Source organism: Indicator indicator, chromosome 35 (assembly GCF_027791375.1).
Source record: "Indicator indicator isolate 239-I01 chromosome 35, UM_Iind_1.1, whole genome shotgun sequence".
NCBI classification, from domain to species: domain Eukaryota; kingdom Metazoa; phylum Chordata; class Aves; order Piciformes; family Indicatoridae; genus Indicator; species Indicator indicator.
In genome coordinates this window covers 45,001-61,165 of record NC_072044.1, presented here as the reverse complement: position 1 = coordinate 61,165, position 16,165 = coordinate 45,001, and the positions used below count along the sequence as shown (strand labels likewise).

General features: G+C 56.4%; 1 protein-coding gene across 1 annotated transcript in view; it reads left to right on the top strand.

The window, feature by feature from the left end:
• The first annotated feature begins 714 nt into the window (after window positions 1–714).
• SLC16A4 (solute carrier family 16 member 4) overlaps window positions 715–16,165 on the top strand; it is a 39,063-nt gene continuing 23,612 nt past the window's right edge. The window contains exons 1-8 of the mRNA XM_054395759.1: window positions 715–730; window positions 1,249–1,337; window positions 3,913–4,045; window positions 5,122–5,265; window positions 7,254–7,415; window positions 8,652–9,158; window positions 10,466–10,677; window positions 12,097–12,190. Coding sequence (XP_054251734.1) covers window positions 715–730; window positions 1,249–1,337; window positions 3,913–4,045; window positions 5,122–5,265; window positions 7,254–7,415; window positions 8,652–9,158; window positions 10,466–10,677; window positions 12,097–12,190 — 1,357 coding nt within the window. The remainder of the gene's footprint in view (window positions 731–1,248; window positions 1,338–3,912; window positions 4,046–5,121; window positions 5,266–7,253; window positions 7,416–8,651; window positions 9,159–10,465; window positions 10,678–12,096; window positions 12,191–16,165) is intronic.

Sequence of the window (16,165 nt, the reverse complement as noted above, 5' to 3'; positions counted from 1 at the left end):
CAGGAGCAGGGGCAGGAGGGGTGAGGGCTGTGCTGACCCAGGAGGTTGTGCATGTTTACCACAGGGGCACTGTGCCAAGGCAAACCCTGCTGGGCTCCCAGCTCCGCTGGGGGCTGCCCTGCTCCAGCTGCCCAGCAGCTGGGCTGCAAAACCTGAAGCTTTCCAGGTTGTTCCCTCCCAAATTCCACAGTTTCCCTGACCACAGAGCAGAGGCAGGGAGGGCAGGACAGGCAGGGACTGGGCTCTGCTCCCCAGCAGCTTCAGGCTTGGCCCTGGTCCACCATTGCCACCTACTGCTCCACTCAGCGCCTGGCAAGAGCCAGGCTCGTCCCTGGAGCTGCAACCCTCTTGCAGGCTTCCCCTCCTCTTCCTTCCCAACAGGATTTCTGCTCCTGGGTTTCCTGCTCCCAGCTGCAGAAGGGGAGGGACTCCTGGCCTTGGGACCTCTTAAGTTGAGCTCTGCCTGCGGGGAGGAGGAGGAGGAGGAGGGGGAGGCAGCGGCTGGGTTCCGTCTGCTCAGTCCCAGTGTTTGCAGGGCTCCATGTCCTGCTCCAGGGCTTGTCAGGGACAAGGGACACCATCATCATCCTCACTGGAGGGGAATGAAGGAGCAGACCTTGGGGTGCCAAGGCAGGAAGGGGGCATTTAGTCCCTGGAGCACAAGAAGAGAGGATTCCTCTTCGCCAGCGCCGGTTCCAGGGAGGATTTTCCAGCATGCAGCAGCAAGGGGGTAAGGAAAAGTTTCAGCTTCATCAGCCCCCAACTGCTCCAGGGTCCAGCTGCTCCCCCAGGCAGGATTCTGCCACTGCTAGAGGTGTGGGATGGGGGAGAGGATGGGAGGGAGGTAAGCTGAGAGGGATGGGGTAGAGAAAGCTTCCAGGTGAATAGGGAGAAGTGGTGACCCCCAACTCCTGGCACCAACCAAGCAACCATCTGCTGTAAGCCCCCAGTCAGGGGCTTGCCACTGCAAATCCCTTCAAGCTCCACTGCCTGCAGTAATCTGGTGGGGAGGAGAAAGGATTTGACAGCGTTTGTCAGGCAGCAAGAATGCACAAACCTAACATCTGCTGGCCAAGGGCTTGGGAAGAGCTTCTCCCTCCTTCAGCAGCTCTGCCAACTGGCTGCAGAATCCTGGTGGCCAAGGAGCTAAAGGGTTCAAAGGCAGCTGATGCCTGCCAGGGAGCAGCTTCTGGACTGCACCAGCCAAGAAGCAAAGTGTTGAGGTTGCCCTGAAATTCTCTTTGCCAGGGGAAAGGAAGGAAGAAGAGCTGGAGGCTCCAGCAGCCAGGAAGAGCCCAGGAGGGTGGGCATGGGGAGTGGTCCTTCACTTCTTCCTGGTAAGCAGAGAACAAACCCAACCAAACCCTGCTGGAGCTGGGGGCTGAGAGAAAGGCCTGAGTCTCACTCCCACACAGAGCAGAGGACAGGAGGGGCTGATGCCACCAAGCTAAGGGCAAAAGTCTTCTGTGCCATCCCCAGGGGGTGAGCAGAGACACAGCTCCTCCCCTGAGATGCCACCTGAGAACATCTCAGAGGGTGTCCAACCTGCAGCCAAAAGGCAGCTGGCACCCATCAGGTGACTTTGCTCTGCTCACAGCCACCAGCACAGGGTGGCAAACCCCACGGGGAGGCCTTGTACCTTCAGGAGGGGCAAGACCCCACCTGGGGGTGGTGGGAGAGCAGAGCTGAGATGGGTCCCCAGAGAGCAACCTGGGGAGCAGCTCAGAGTGCAGGCAGCACCCCCAGAGTTTCTCTGGGGAGGCATCTCAACAGCACTTTAAGCTTGAGGAAGGCAGATTCAGGCTGGATATTGGGAAGAAATTCTTGCCAGTGAGGGTGGAACAGGTTGCCCAGAGAGGCTGTGGCTGCCTCCTCCCTGGAAGTGTTCAAGGCCAGGCTGGATGAGCCCTGGAGCAAGCTGGGCTGGTGGGAGGTGTCCCTGCCCATAGCAGGGGGGTTGGATCTGGATGAGCTTTAAGGTCCCTTCCAACCCAACCCATTCTAGGATTCTACTTCCAGGCACTACTTCTCCATGCCACAGGCTTCACCACCAGCCCCTGGGCACAGCAGTGAGGAAGCCAACACCACCCTTTAGCTGGGAAAGCTGGGAAGGGCAGGACAGCTTCCCCCACTCCATCCCAAGGGACTCACTGCCAATCATTAACCACCACCCTGCCAGGGAGGGAGAGAGGGAGTGAGAATGAAGGACACAAACTGTCCTTTGCCCATCCCTCCTTGGGGGAAGCTGCACCACCTGCTGTCCACCAACACCTCCTCAACTCCTAGAGACCCTCCAGACCCATTCAGATTCTTTTTTTTAGCATTAACAAAAAAAAAAAAAACAAAAACACCCTAACTTAACAGCAAGGAAACCCCCACAGCAGCCAGGCTCCTGTGTCCTTTTGTTCCCTTTCTTTGGACAATCCCAGTTTGCAAAGGGTTTTTCATTTTTTGAGGATACCTGCAGATGAAACTGCAGCCTGGCCACCACAAGCCCACCCTGCTGCTATTTCCCCAACCCACCCCCCACCAGTTAAGGTGTCCCAGTTTGTTTCTCCCACACCAGGCTCAACTGAGGGGCTCTGCAGGAGAGCTGGGGAGGGACTTTAATCATAGAATCAGTCAGGGTTGGAAGGGACCACAAGGATCATCCAGTTCCAACCCCCCTGCCATGGGCAGGGACACCTCACACTGGATCAGGCTGCCCAGAGCCTCATCCAGCCTGGCTGCAAACACCTCCAGGGATGGGACCTCAACCACCTCCCTGGACAACCCATTCCAGGCTCTCACCACTCTCATGGGGAAGAACTTCTTCCTTACATCCAGTCTGAATCTCCCCACTTCCAGCTTTGTTCCATCCCCCCCAGTCCTATCACTCCCTGACACCCTCAAAAGTCCCTCCCCAGCTTTCTTGGAGCCCCCTTCAGATCCTGGAAGGCCACCAGAAGGTCTCCTGAGAGCCTTCTCCTCTCCAGACTGCACAACCCCAACTCTCTCAGGCTGTCCTCACAGCAGAGCAGCTCCAGCCCTCTGCTCCTCCTCGTGGCCCTTCTCTGGACACCTTCCAGCATGTCCATAGCCCTCTTGGAACAGAGGCTCCAGCCCTGGACACAGAGCTCCAGGAGTGGTCTGAGCAGAGTGGAGCAGAGGGGCAGAATCCCCTCCCTGGCCCTGCTGGCCACACTTCTGCTGCTGCAGCCCAGGCTCTGCTTGGCTCTCTGGGCTGCAAGTGCTCACTGCTGGCTCCTGCTGAGCTTCTCCTCCCCCAGCACCCCCAAGTCCCTCTCCTCAGGGCTGCTCTCCAGCCAGTCCCTGCCCAGCCTGGATTTGTGCTTGGGATTGCCCTGCCCCAGCTGCAGGACCTTGCCCTTGGTCTTGTTGAACCTCCTGAGGTTGGCTTGTGCCCAGCTCTGCACCTGTCCAGGTCCCTCTGGATGGATCCCTTCCCTCCAGCCTGCCTGCACCACACAGCTTGGTGCCATCAGCAAACCTGCTGAGGGGGCACTCAATGCCACTCTCCATGGCACTGACAGAGATGTTGAACAAGCTTGGACAAGGGCTGGGAGTGCCAGGACGAGGGACAATGGTTTTGAGCTGGGTTAGGGGAAATTGAGACTGGAGAGGAGGAAGAAATTCTTGGCAGAGAGGGTGGGGAGAGACTGGCACAGGTTGCCCAGGGAGGCTGTGGCTGCCTCCTCCCTAGAGGTGTACAAGGCCAGGCTGGATGAGACCTCGAGCAACCTGGGCTGGTGGGAGGTGTAGGGGCTTGAAACTGGATGACCTTTAAGGCCCCTTCCAACCCAATCCATTCCAGGACTCCATGATCTTAACCCACACAGGACAAGCAGAAAGCAAAGCTTCTCCTCCTGCCCAAACCCTGCAGCACCTCACCTCCCCCTGCTCCCCCTCCAGGTCAATGTCCTTGTGATTGGGATGCTGAAGACCTTTGGGATTTTCTTTGTGGCTTTCCAAGAGGAGGTGGGAGGCTCCTCTGAGCAGCTCAGCTGGATTGGCTCCATCATGTCCTCCCTGCGCTTCCTCGGAGGTGAGTTGGCATTCCCTAGGGATTGGGGCAGCCCTTCAGCCTCCAGCCCTTCTGTTCAAGGGGCACTGAGGATGCTCTGCAGATCCCATTTGCACCCCAGCCTGCTGGCAGCTGGACACAGCTGGTAGCCACAGCTGTCCCAGCAGGAGCAGGGTCCAAGGCCCTGCTGTGGCACTCAGAGCAAAGCCTCACCCCAGCACCACCCTGAGCCAGCCACTGGCCATGGCCAGCAAGCAGGGGAGGTGGTGGGAAGCAGGGTCAGGACCCCTGACAGCCTTGACTCCTCCTCCTGCCCCATTCCCCAAGCTGCAGAGCAAAGTCTCTTGGCCACTCTTCCTGAACATCCTGGTGAGGCCACACCTGGAATACTGCCCAGTTCTGGGCTCCCCAGGTCAGGAGGGACAGGGATCTGCTGGAGAGAGTCCAAGGGAGGGCTCCAAGGATGCTGAAGGGCCTGGAGCACTGCCTGGGGAGGAGAGGCTGAGAGCCCTGGGGGTGGTTAGTGGGGAGAGGAGAAGGCTGAGAGGGATCTGATCAATGTCTATCAATAGCTGAGGGTTGGGGGTCAGGAGGGAGGGGACAGGGACAGGCTCTGCTCAGCTGCACCCTGGGATAGCACAAGGGGCAATGGATAGAAACTGCAGCACAGGAGGTTCCACCTCAACATGAGGAGGAACTTCTGCACTGGGAGGCTCCCAGAGCCCTGGAGCAGGCTGCCCAGAGAGGTTGTGGAGTCTCCTTCTCTGGAGCCTTTCCAGCCCTGTCTGGATGTGTTCCTGTGTGACCTGTGCTGGATTCTCTGCTCCTGCTGTGGCAGGGGGGTTGGACTGGATGACCTCCAGAGGTCCCTTCCAACCCCTGACATCCTCTGATCCTCACCTGGCAGTGCTGGGTTAAGGGTTGGACTTCATGACCTTCAAGCCTTCCTCCAGCCAAAGCAATGCTACAATTAACCCATCCCCAACCTGTCTCTCTCCCCTCCCCTGAGCCACCCCCTGCAGATGCACTGACCCCAAGCCCTAGCAAGCAGCATTGGTCACTTCCAACTCAACCTTTCCCTTTCCTTTCCCTTCCAGCCCCCCTGGTGGCCGTGGTCTGCAGGAGGCTGGGCGAGAGGCTGACCTCCATCCTCGGGGCTGGCCTGGTGGCAGGGGGCTGCCTGCTCAGCACACAGGCCACCAGTGTCCCCTTCCTCTGTGTCTCCATGGGACTCCTGCTGGGTGAGCAGCCTGGCACTTAAGAGCTGAGCAGAGATTCTCCTGTGCATGCTGAGCAAAAGCAGCTCCTCCAGTGTTAAAGCTGTACCAGCAAACCATCTCCAGATCCCTTTCAGATCTTGGCTGAAACCCCAAAGCTTCCTGCTCAGGAGGTTTAGGTTGGCCATGAGGAACAATTTCTGCCCCTTGAGGCTTGTCCAGGCTGTCCAGGGCAGTGGTGGAGTCCTCATCCCTGGAGGGGTTTCAAAGCTGTGGAGCTGTGGTGCTGAGGGCCATGGTTTGGTGGTGCCCTGGCAGGGTTGGACTCCCTGATCTTCAAGGTCTTTCCAAGCTCCCATGGCTCCATGATTCCATTCCCAGCTAACCTCACTTAGCTTCCACACCCAACACAAACTCTGCCTCTTTGAAGTCTCCTTCCTAAAAGTGCTCAGCTTCAAAACCCCCAGACATGAACCACCACACATCCAACCTTGTCCTCCATGGACTGCAACAGCTCCCCCCACTTTCAGCCGATTAACCAGGCTGGAAAAGACCTTCAAGATCACCAAGTCCAGCCTGTCACCCAACCCCATCTCATCAACTACCCCATGGCACTGAGTGCCTCATCCAGGCTTATTTTAAACACCTCCAGGGATGGTGACTCCACCACCTCCCTGGGCAGCACATCCCAAGGGCCAATCTCTCTCTCTGGGAAGAATTTCTTCCTCTCATCCAGCCTGAACCTGCCCTGGCACAGCTTGAGACTGTGTCCTCTTCTTCCATCACTGTTTGCCTGGGAGAAGAGACCAACCCCCACCTAGCTGACTAGAGCCTAAAACCCTGCAGGGCAGCTCCACCATGGGATCTAAGAGCCTGAGATGGCAGCACTTGGAATCCCTGAAGCTCAGGCTCTGAAGTTGTCTCTTTTTCCTACACCCCACATCTGAAGTGGCCACAGAGGTGTTGTGGAGAAAACTCAGCCCCATCTGAGAACCTCCACTGAACCCCAGCTAATTGATTCTGCTCAGGAAGAGGGGAATGAGTGGAGGCTCATTCTGGTGCTTAATTGCTCTGAGCAGGGCCTGGCCGAGGAGCTGCTCTGCAGGAGGTCTCTGTGGGCATTGTTCTGCTGAAGAATTAGTTGCAAATCCAATTAAGTGCTGCTGCCTTGGGACACTGCAGTGCTGATGGGGCCTACAGGACCTCTCCTGTGTTTCCACCTTGATCCCATTCATCCTGTGGCAGAGGAGATCTCATAGAACCCCAGAATGGGTTGGGTTGGAAGGGACCTTAAAGACCCTCCAGTTCCAACCCCCTGCCATGGGCAGGGACCCCTCCCACCAGCTCAGCTTGCTCAAGGTCTCATCCAACCTGGCCTTGAGCACCTCCAGGGAGGGGACAGCCACAACCTCCCTGGGCAACCTGTTCCAGTGTCTCCCCAAATCCCCCACCCCCAGATCCCAGGGATGGAGCTTCTTGGCTTTCATTCCTGGAGAGCTCCTTTCTGCAGGGGGTTGGTCCCCTGCTGCTCTCAGGAGATGGACACAGATTCAGAGAGTCCTGGAATGGGTTGGGTTGGGCTGGAAGAGACCTCAAAGCTCATCCAGTTCCAACCCCCTGCCATGGACAGGGAACACCTCCCACCAGCCCAGGTTGCTCAAAGCCTTGAGGGGACAGCCACAACCTCCCTGGGCAACCTGTTCCAGTGTCTCCCCAGATCCACACCCCCAGATCCAAGGGATGGAGCTGCTTGGCTTTCATTCCTGGAGAGCTCCTTTCTGCAGGGGGTTGGTCCCTGTCCCAGAGTGCTGCTGCTCTCAGGAGATGGACACAGATTCACAGAGTCCTGGAATGGGTTGGGTTGGAAGAGACCTCAACCCTCATCCAGTTCCACGGGCAGGGCACACTTCCCACCAGCCCAGGTTGCTCAAAGCCTCATCCAGCCTGGCCTTGAGCCCCTCCAGGGAGAGGGATGCAGGCTGTGGACCTCTGCCCTTCTCTCCCCTGCCCAGGGATGGGGTTTGCCTGCCTGTACCAGGCGGCGGCGGTGGTGACAGCGCAGCGCTGCCGCTCGCGGCTGGCCCTCTCCAACGCCATCGCCCGCGCCGGGATGGGGCTGACCTTCCTGCTGGCTCCCTTCACCCAGCTGCTCATCCACCTCTACGGCTGGCAAGGTGAGGACATCTCCACTCTGTTCAAATCATAGAATCATCAGAGAAGCAGCCAAAGTTGGAAGGGACCTCAAGGCTCAGCCAGTCCCAACCCCCCTGCCATGCCCAGGGACACCTCACACCACAGCAGGTTGCTCACAGCCACCTCCAGCCTGGCTGCAAAAACCTCCAGGGATGAGGCTTCCACCACCTGCCTGGGCAGCCTGTGCCAGGCTCTCCCCCACCCTCACTCTCAAGATTTTCTTCCTCCTCTCCAGTCTCAGTCTCCCCTCTCCCAGCTCAAAGCCATTGTCCTTTGTCCTGGCAATCCAAACCCTTGGCAAAAGTCCCTCCCCAGCTCTCCTGTAGGCTCCTTTCACAGGTCCCTGCTTAGAATCAAGCACAGTTTGGGGCTTTGATGGTCACCATCAAATATTTTATTGTAGAAAAAGAGATTTTTCTTCCTTCTCCACCCCTGCTAGGATAAAGATGAGGGAGCTGCCATGGTACATCCAATCTGAATCTCCCCATTTCTCTTTTTTTCCCATTCCCCCCAGTCCCATCACTACCATCATTAAGAAGGTGTTTGAGGAGATCTGCCCAGGGGGGAAGAGGCTCTGGCTCCTCCAGGATAGTTTGGGGACATCTTGTTCATGCTGAGGGGCCTGGAGCAGCTCTGTGAGGAGCAAAGGCTGAGAGCCCTGGGGCTGAGAGCCTGCAGAAGAGCAGCCCCAGAGGGGAGCTGAGCAATGCTCAGCAAGAGCTAAAGGCTGGGGGGCAAGAGTCTGCTCAGTGGAGCCCAAAGTGCAAGGGGCACAAACTGGCACCCAGGAGGTTCTACTTGAACAGGAGGAGAAACTTCTTTGGTGTGAGGCTGTTGGAGGCCTGGAGCAGGCTGCCCAGAGAGGTTGTGGAGTGTCCTTGTGTGGAGAGCTTCCAACCCCCCCTGGGCATTGTGCCCCTGGGCAAGCTGCTGTGGGTGCCCTGCTGGAGCAGGGGGGTTGGACTGGCTGAGCTCCAGAGCTCCCTTCCAACCTTCACCTTGCTGGGATTCTGTGATCCCAGAGGTAGCTCTGGATTTGTTGCCTGCACCACACTCCCAGCTAGACAGAGAGGAGTGAAGGCTCCTGTAGGACCTCTCCTCCTCATGGCAGAGTTTTCTCCATGTTCAATGCCAGCTACACCCTGTTCTAGAAAGGTCATTTCCTACCCCTCCTCCCTTCCCACACCAAGGACAAATCATCTTCTCTCCTCCCTCAGGCACCCTCCTGATTTTTGGAGGCATCATGTTAAACCTGGTGCCTTCCAGCATGCTGCTGAGACCTGCCAGCACCCAGCCACCTCCACCCTCCTCTGTTGGGCACCCAGACCAGGAGGCTTCAGTGGCAAAGAAGGATCCAGAAAGCCTTGATGGATGCTTAGATGAAACCTCTGACAGGGAAACACAACTTCACAGTGCAGTGGACCTTCCCTCCACGGAGGGGCTGATGATGTCCCATGGCAGAGATGTCCCTGCTGCAGTTGCAAGCTCACCAGACAGAGCCACCAAGGCCAAGAGAAGCTACAAATGCCTTCCACCAGCTGAAAAGGACAATTCAGAGCCTCTCCTCGACTTCTCCCCACTGAAGGATCCTATCTTTGCCATCTTCACCTGGTCTTTTCTCTTCAGCCACTTGGCCTACTTCGTGCCCACCTTCCACCTGGTGCCACGGGCCAGGACGCTGGGCATCAGCAGCATGGATGCCTCCTACCTCGTTTCAGTGGCTGGTAGGCAAGAAAGAAATCTTTTGCACCCCATTTCTAACCACAAGGATGCCAAAAAAAAAAAAAAAAAAAGAGGGAGGAAAAGCAACAGGAAGCTTGCCAAGAAATAGTCCCCGAACATTCACAGCTCCAGAGGTTGCATGGAGCTGGGAGGGACCCTCCAAGGGCATCTTGTCAAACCCCTTCTGAAGTCAGCAGGGACACCTCCAACTAGATCAGGCTGCCCAGGGCCACAGCAAGGCTGATCTTGAGTGTCTCCAGGGATGGGGCCCTCAACCACCTCCCTGGGCAACCTGTGCCAGGCTCTCCCCCACCCTCACTCTCAAGATTTTCTTCCTCCTCTCCAGTCTCAGTCTCCCCTCTCCCAGCTCAAAGCCATTGTCCTTTGTCCTGGCAATCCAAACCCTTGGCAAAATCCCTCCCCAGCTCTCCTGTAGGCTCCTTTCACAGGTCCCTGCTTAGAATCAAGCACAGTTTGGGGCTTTGATGGTCACCATCAAATATTTTATTGTAGAAAAAGAGATTTTTCTTCCTTCCCCACCCCTGCTAGGATAAAGGTGAGGGAGCTGCCATGGCAGCAATTAAAAGGGTGATTAAGAGGAGGGACACAGTGGTCAGCAAGATCCTAGGTTGACAGTCAGCACTCCTCTGAGCTTCAGCTCATGAAAACAGATGGAAAAAAGTCAAGAAACCAAAGACCAAAAGTTTGGGGACCCTCAAAACAACTCTGGGCCCCTGCTCCTCTTTGCCTCATTATGAAAACCAAAAACTCAGAGCAGATTTCTTCTGGAGGTTCTGCTGCTTCTCTGGAGGAGGAGCTTTCTCTCCTCAGCTTTCTCTCCCCTCTTTCCATTGGGAGTTCTTTTAAGGTGCATCAGCCCTGAAATGACCTTTCCCAGACCACTCTTGGTGCACAGCTCTGAAATGACCTTTCCCAGACCACTTCTGGTGCATCAGCTCTGAAATGACCTTTCCCAGACCACTCTTGGTGCATCAGCTCTGAAATGACCTTTCCCAGACCACTCTTGGTGCATCAGCCCTGAAATGACCTTTCCCAGACCACTCTTGGTGCATCAGCCCTGAAATGACCTTTCCCACACCACTCTTTGTGCACCCAGAGAGAAAGCAAGACTAAAAGAAGCAGCAGCAATTTTACAACAGCCTAAATCCCCCTGCCTGCAGCTCCCCAGCCCTTCGTGGTCACCTTCCGTGAGCAATGGGTGGAACTGGGATGTGGTTCAGAATGAAAGTGGCCCAAAAAAAGTATTTTCTTTTCTTTGAGGCTCTGTGAACTCCTCTTCCCCCTCCAGGCATCACAGAGACACTCAGCCAGCTGCTCTCAGGCTGGATTGCTGACCAGAACTGGACCAAGAAGTATCACTACCATGTGGCTTACCTTGTCCTCAGTGGCATCACCAACCTGCTGTGTCCTCTGGCCACCACCTTCCCCTTGCTCATGACCTACATGGTGGCCTTTGCTGTGTTCTGTGGTGGGTTCATGGCTCTGGTCCTCCCTGTGCTGGTGAGTAGAGATTCCATTAACAAAAAAAAAAAAAAAAAAAAAAAAAAAAAAAAAAAAAAAAAAAAAGTAGAGAGGGGGAAAATTTCCAACAGAATTCCAGGATCTAAATCCTTGATAAAGCTGAATGGCCCCAGGGTGATGGAGACCTGGCCAGGCTGGAGAGATGGGAGAGGGGAACCACAGGAAGTTCAAGTAGAGCACGGGGAGAGTCCTGCCCCTGGGGAGGAACAACCTCCTGCAGCAGCACAGCTGAGGGGGGACCTGCTGGAGAGCAGCTCCAAGGAGAAGGACCTGGGAGTGCTGGGGGACAGCAAGTGTCCAGGAGCCAGCAAGGTGCCCTTGGGGCCAGGAAGGGCAATGGGGTCCTGGGGGGCATGGAGAAGAGTGTGGGCAGCAGGGCAGGGGAGGTTCTCCTGCCCCTCTGCTCTGCCCTGGTCAGGACACAGCTGGAGTCCTGGCTCCAGTTCTGGGCTCCCCAGTTCAGGAGGGACAGAGAAGTGCTGGAGAGAGTCCAGGGCAGGCTGGGAAGCTGCTGAGGGGCCTGGAGCAGCTCTGGGAGGAGCAAAGGCTGAGAGCCCTGGGGCTGAGAGCCTGCAGAAGAGCAGCCCCAGAGGGGAGCTGAGCAATGCTCAGCAAGAGACAAAGGAGCTGTGGGGGGCAAGAGGCTGGGGGCAGACTCTTGGCAGTGGTGCCCAGGGACAGGCCAAGGGGCAAGGGGCACAAACTGGCACCCAGGAGGTTGGAGCTGAGCAGGAGGAGAAACTTCTTTGGTGTGAGGCTGCTGGAGGCCTGGAGCAGGCTGCCCAGAGAGGTTGTGGAGTGTCCTTGTGTGGAGAGCTTCCAACCCCCCCTGGGCATTGTGCCCCTGGGCAAGCTGCTGTGGGTGCCCTGCTGGAGCAGGGGGGGTTTGATTGGAGACTCTCCCCTCCAGTATTCCCAGTCTGAGCCACTGAAGAGCCCCAAATGTCCTCTTCATCCTGCTTCCTGGTCTGCACAGCCCAGATGCAGGAGGATCCCTGGGAGTTTATTGCAGATTTCAGAGAGCTGCAGAGAGCAATGAGGTCTCCCTCTGCCTCCTCTTCTCCAGGCTGCACACCCCCAGCTCCCTCAGCTGCTCCTCCCCAGCCCTCTTCTCCAGACCCTTCCCCAGCTTTGTTGCCCTTCCCTGGCCCTGCTCCAGCCTCTCAATGTCCTTCTTGGAGTAAGGAGCCCAAAACTGAACCCAGGACTCAAGCTGTGGCCTCAGCAGTGCCCAGCCCAGGGGCACTATCCCTGCCCTGCTCCTGCTGCCCACACCATTGCTGCTCCAGCCCAGACTGCTGATGCCCTTCTTGGCCAGCTGGGCACACACTGGTCAGGTCCCAGGTCCTTTTCCTCTGGGCACTGCCAGCTCAGGCTCATGTTTGCTTCCCCAAACAGGTGGACCTGGTGGGGGTGCAAAAGCTCCACAGCTACTTGGGGTTTGCTGCCTTCTTTGCTGGGCTGGCAGCCATCAGTGGACCTCCTCTAGCAGGTAACAATTCCCTTTCCTACAGCAGGTACCCACCACAGGTATCCAGGGACACAGCAAGCTCCTGGGTTCACCTCTTGCATCCAAGGCTGCTGCTTCTCACTAAGCAAGGAGAAGAAAAGAAAGGATTTCAGAGATGGGTCTGTGGAGACAGGCAAGGTTTTGCTTGTGGCTCTGCAAAGCCCAGCTAAGAGCTTGGGAAAGAGCTGCAGGGACTACAGGTGGCTAAACCTCAGGGGCATGTCCTGACCCTGACCCCAAGAGAAGACCCAACAACCACACTGGGTTCAGAGCAGCCCTGAAGAGAAAGCTTTGGGGGTGCTGGGTGCTGAGCAGCTCCCCAGGAGCCAGCAGTGCCCTCCTGCAGCCCAGCAGGCAGCTGTGTGCTGGGCTGCAGCCAGAGGAGTGTGGGCAGCAGGGCAGGAGAGGGGATTCTGCCTCTTGACTCTGCTCTGCTCAGACCTCACCTCCAATCCTGCCTCCAGTTGTGGTGTCCCCAGCATGAGAAGGACACAGAGCTGTGGAGTGAGGCCAGAGGAGGCCACAAAGATGCTCCAAGGGCTGGAGCAGCTCTGCTGTGAGCACAGGCTGGGGGAGCTGGGGGTGTGCAGCCTGGAGAGGAGAAGGCTCCAGGGGGACCTTAGAGCTGCTTGCCAGGACCTGAAGGGATCCTGCAGGAAGGCTGCAGAGAGACTTTTCCTGAGGATGTCTAGAGACAAGATGAGGAATGGTTTGAAGCTGAGGCAGAGCAGGGTTAGAGTGGAGCTGAGGAAGAAGTTCTTCAGTGTGAGGGTGGTGAGACTCTGGCACAGGCTGCCCAGGGAGGTTGTGGCTGCCTCCTGCTTGCAGGAGAAGACTCCAGGGGAACCTTAGAGCTGCCTTCCAGTACCTGAAAGGGGCTACAGGAAGGCTGGGCAGGGGCTGTTGCCAAGGGCTTGCAGTGACAGGACGAGGGACAATGGTTTGAGGCTGGAGCAGGGGAGGTTTAGGTTGGACATCAGGAGGAAGCTCTGCACAAGGAGGGTGAGGAGACACTGGAACAGGCTCCCAGGGAGGTAGTTGAGGCTCCATCCCTGGAGACATTCAAGGTCAGGCCTGTGGGGTTCTGAGCCACCTGCTCCAGCTGGAGGTGTCCCTGCTGGCTGCAGGGGACAAGATGAGCTTTGAAAGCCCCTTCCAACTCAGTGCATTCTCTGACTCTGTGACAAAGCTGCAAGGTCAGGCTGAAGGACTTCCCATCACTCACCTAAACCAATCCTGGCACCTTGCTCTCCATGTCTTGCTCCCTGCTCTCTGCTGTCAGCTGCCCCACACCCACACAGGCACTTCCCTGGAAGCTGCCAAGATCCTGGAAGCAGCAGCTCTGTGCAGGTGGAAAAAAAACCCAAACCAAACCAACAACCTGATTTCCTTCAGGTTGGCAAACCTCTGCCTATGGAAGGAATTTGGAGTGACTCAAGTGTTTCACTGCCAGCATGCTTGATGCTGTCACCATGATCCACAGCCCAGAGCTGGGGAGATCTCTAGTGCTGGTACAAGGTGTCCCCTATGGGGACAGGCTGGGAGAGTTGGGGCTGTTCAGCCTGGAGAAGAGAAGGTTCCAGGGAGACCTCAGAGCAACCTTGCAGTACCTGAAGGGGCTCCAGGAGAGCTGGGGAGGGACTTTGGCCAAGGGCTGGGAGTGCCAGGATGAGGGACAATGGCTTTGAGCTGGGAGAGGGGAGAGTGAGAGTGGAGATGAGGAAGAAATTGTTGAGAGTGAGGGTGAGGAGGCACTGGCACAGGTTGCCCAGGGAGGCTGTGGCTGTCCCCTCCCTGGAGGTTCTCAAGGCCAGGCTGGATGAGGCCCTGAGCAAGCTGGGCTGGTGGGAGGTGTCCCTGCCCATGGCAGGGGGTTGGGAACTGGATGATCTTGAAGGTCCCTTCCAACCCAACCCCTCCTAGGATCCTGTGAGCACAGGTTCCCAGCACTCATTTTGCAGACTAGAACAAACCCCAACAACAGTGCAGCAAGACAAGAGACTCACCTGCAAACCTGCTTAACCTTCAAAGCTGGAGGCATCTGGGCCTGACTGAAAGCCCAGGGTGAAAGGTTTGAAGGTTCCTTCCCAGCTCCTTCTCCACCAGCTCCTCCTTGCTGAAAAAGCCCAAACCCAAACACAGCAGGGCAGAGCAAACATTCTTTGGGTGAGCCACAAGCAAGCTAAGGAGAGAAGAGCACTTTGGATTGCCAGGAACAGTGCAAAGCAGTAGCTCCAGCTGGAAAAAGATAGAAACCAAACCCTGGAATCCCAGTTAGAAAGCAAATTCCAGCCCCTGGCAGGCACCCACCAGCCCCCACTCCCAGCCCTTGTCCCAAGTCCCTCCCCAGCTCTCCTGGAGCCACTTCAGGTTCTGGAAGGCTGCTCTGAGGTCTCCCTGGAGCCTTCTCTTCCCCAGGCTGAACAGCCCCAACTCTCCCAGCCTGTCCCCACAGGGGAGGTTCTCCATCCTCTGATCATCTTTGTGGCTTCCTCTGGATCCTCTCCAGCAGCTCCAGGTCCTTCCTGTGCTGGGGGCCCCAGAGCTGGAGGCAGTGCTGCAGGTGGGGTCTGAGCAGAGCAGAGCAGGGCAGAATCCCCTCCCTGTGCTGCTGCTCTCCTGCTCTGGATGCAGCTCAGCACTCAGCTGGCTCTGGGCTGCCAGGGACCACTGCTGCCTCCTGGGGAGTTTGTCACCAACTGACACCCCCAAAGGCCTCCTCCTCAGGGCTGCTCTCCAGCCACTCCTCACCCAGCCTGGATCTGTGCTTGGGGTTGCCCTGCCCCAGCAGCAGGACCTTGCCCTTGGCTTTGCTGAACTGCATGAGTTTGGCTTGGGTCCAGCTCTGCAGCCTGTCCAAGTCCCTCTGTGCTGTACATCTTATAGATGCCAGCAGAGGAACTGCATCTTGGACCAGCAGCAGATCTGGCTTGGATGCAAACCCACCTTGGCCACCCCCCCCCAGCAGCATCCCTGGATTGTCACAGACACCCCCCCCCCAGATTCCAGCAGCAGCAATGCTCCTGTGTGGCTCAGACCAAGGGCTTTGGGCTCTATTTAATCCCTTTCTTCACCAGAGCTGGTTTTAAGAACCTCAAATTTGGGCCAGATCTGCTGGCTGTGCAAATCACTCAAACCCCACTGATCTTAAAGGTCTTTTCTGACCTTTAATGAGTCTGTGTCACCAAAAGAATTCCATTTTACACCAGCAGCAGACCTGGCTTGGCTGCAAACCCACCTTGGCCACCCCTCCATCATCACACTTGGGACTGGATGAAGGTTTTTTTTTTTTTTTTATGATGTGCAGCAGCAATCCCAACACTTGGGGTATTTGCTTTTGATTCTCTACACCTGACCTGCTAGAACCAAACAAAACAGCTGCAGGTCACTTTAAAAGGTGACCTGCCTCTCTCCTCAGATTCCTCAAGCTTGATGGAATTCATTTTTCCCTTTTAAGTGTTCACAAAGCTACTTTCCCAGCAGTTCCCTTCGAGCTGCTGGCCTGGGATCTCTCATATCAAGACAGGTCACATTAAATTGGCTCTGCTCACATGAAGGCAAAGCTGGAGGAAGGAGGAGTTTGTAGCCCAGATGTTCAACCACCACCACCCACCACATGCAAGTCATCTCCCCAGCCCAAGGGGAGCTGCCAGCTGCTCCAACAGCAACAAGGATTTCCCTCCCCACCTCCTCTCCCCCTTTTGAATAAAGGGCCAAGAGAAAGAAAAGAAAAAAAAAAAAATCAGAGATTGGATTCAATCAAACTCAAACCCACTCCATGGATTGGAAAAACTCCAGGGATCAAATTCAATCCCACTCCAAGGATCAAAAAACTCCAGGGATTAAATTAAATCCCACTCCAGGGATTAAATTAAATCCCACCCCATGGAGCAAATTCAACCCCACTCCAAGGATCAAATAAACCCCCACATCATAGATCACATTCAACTCCAGTCC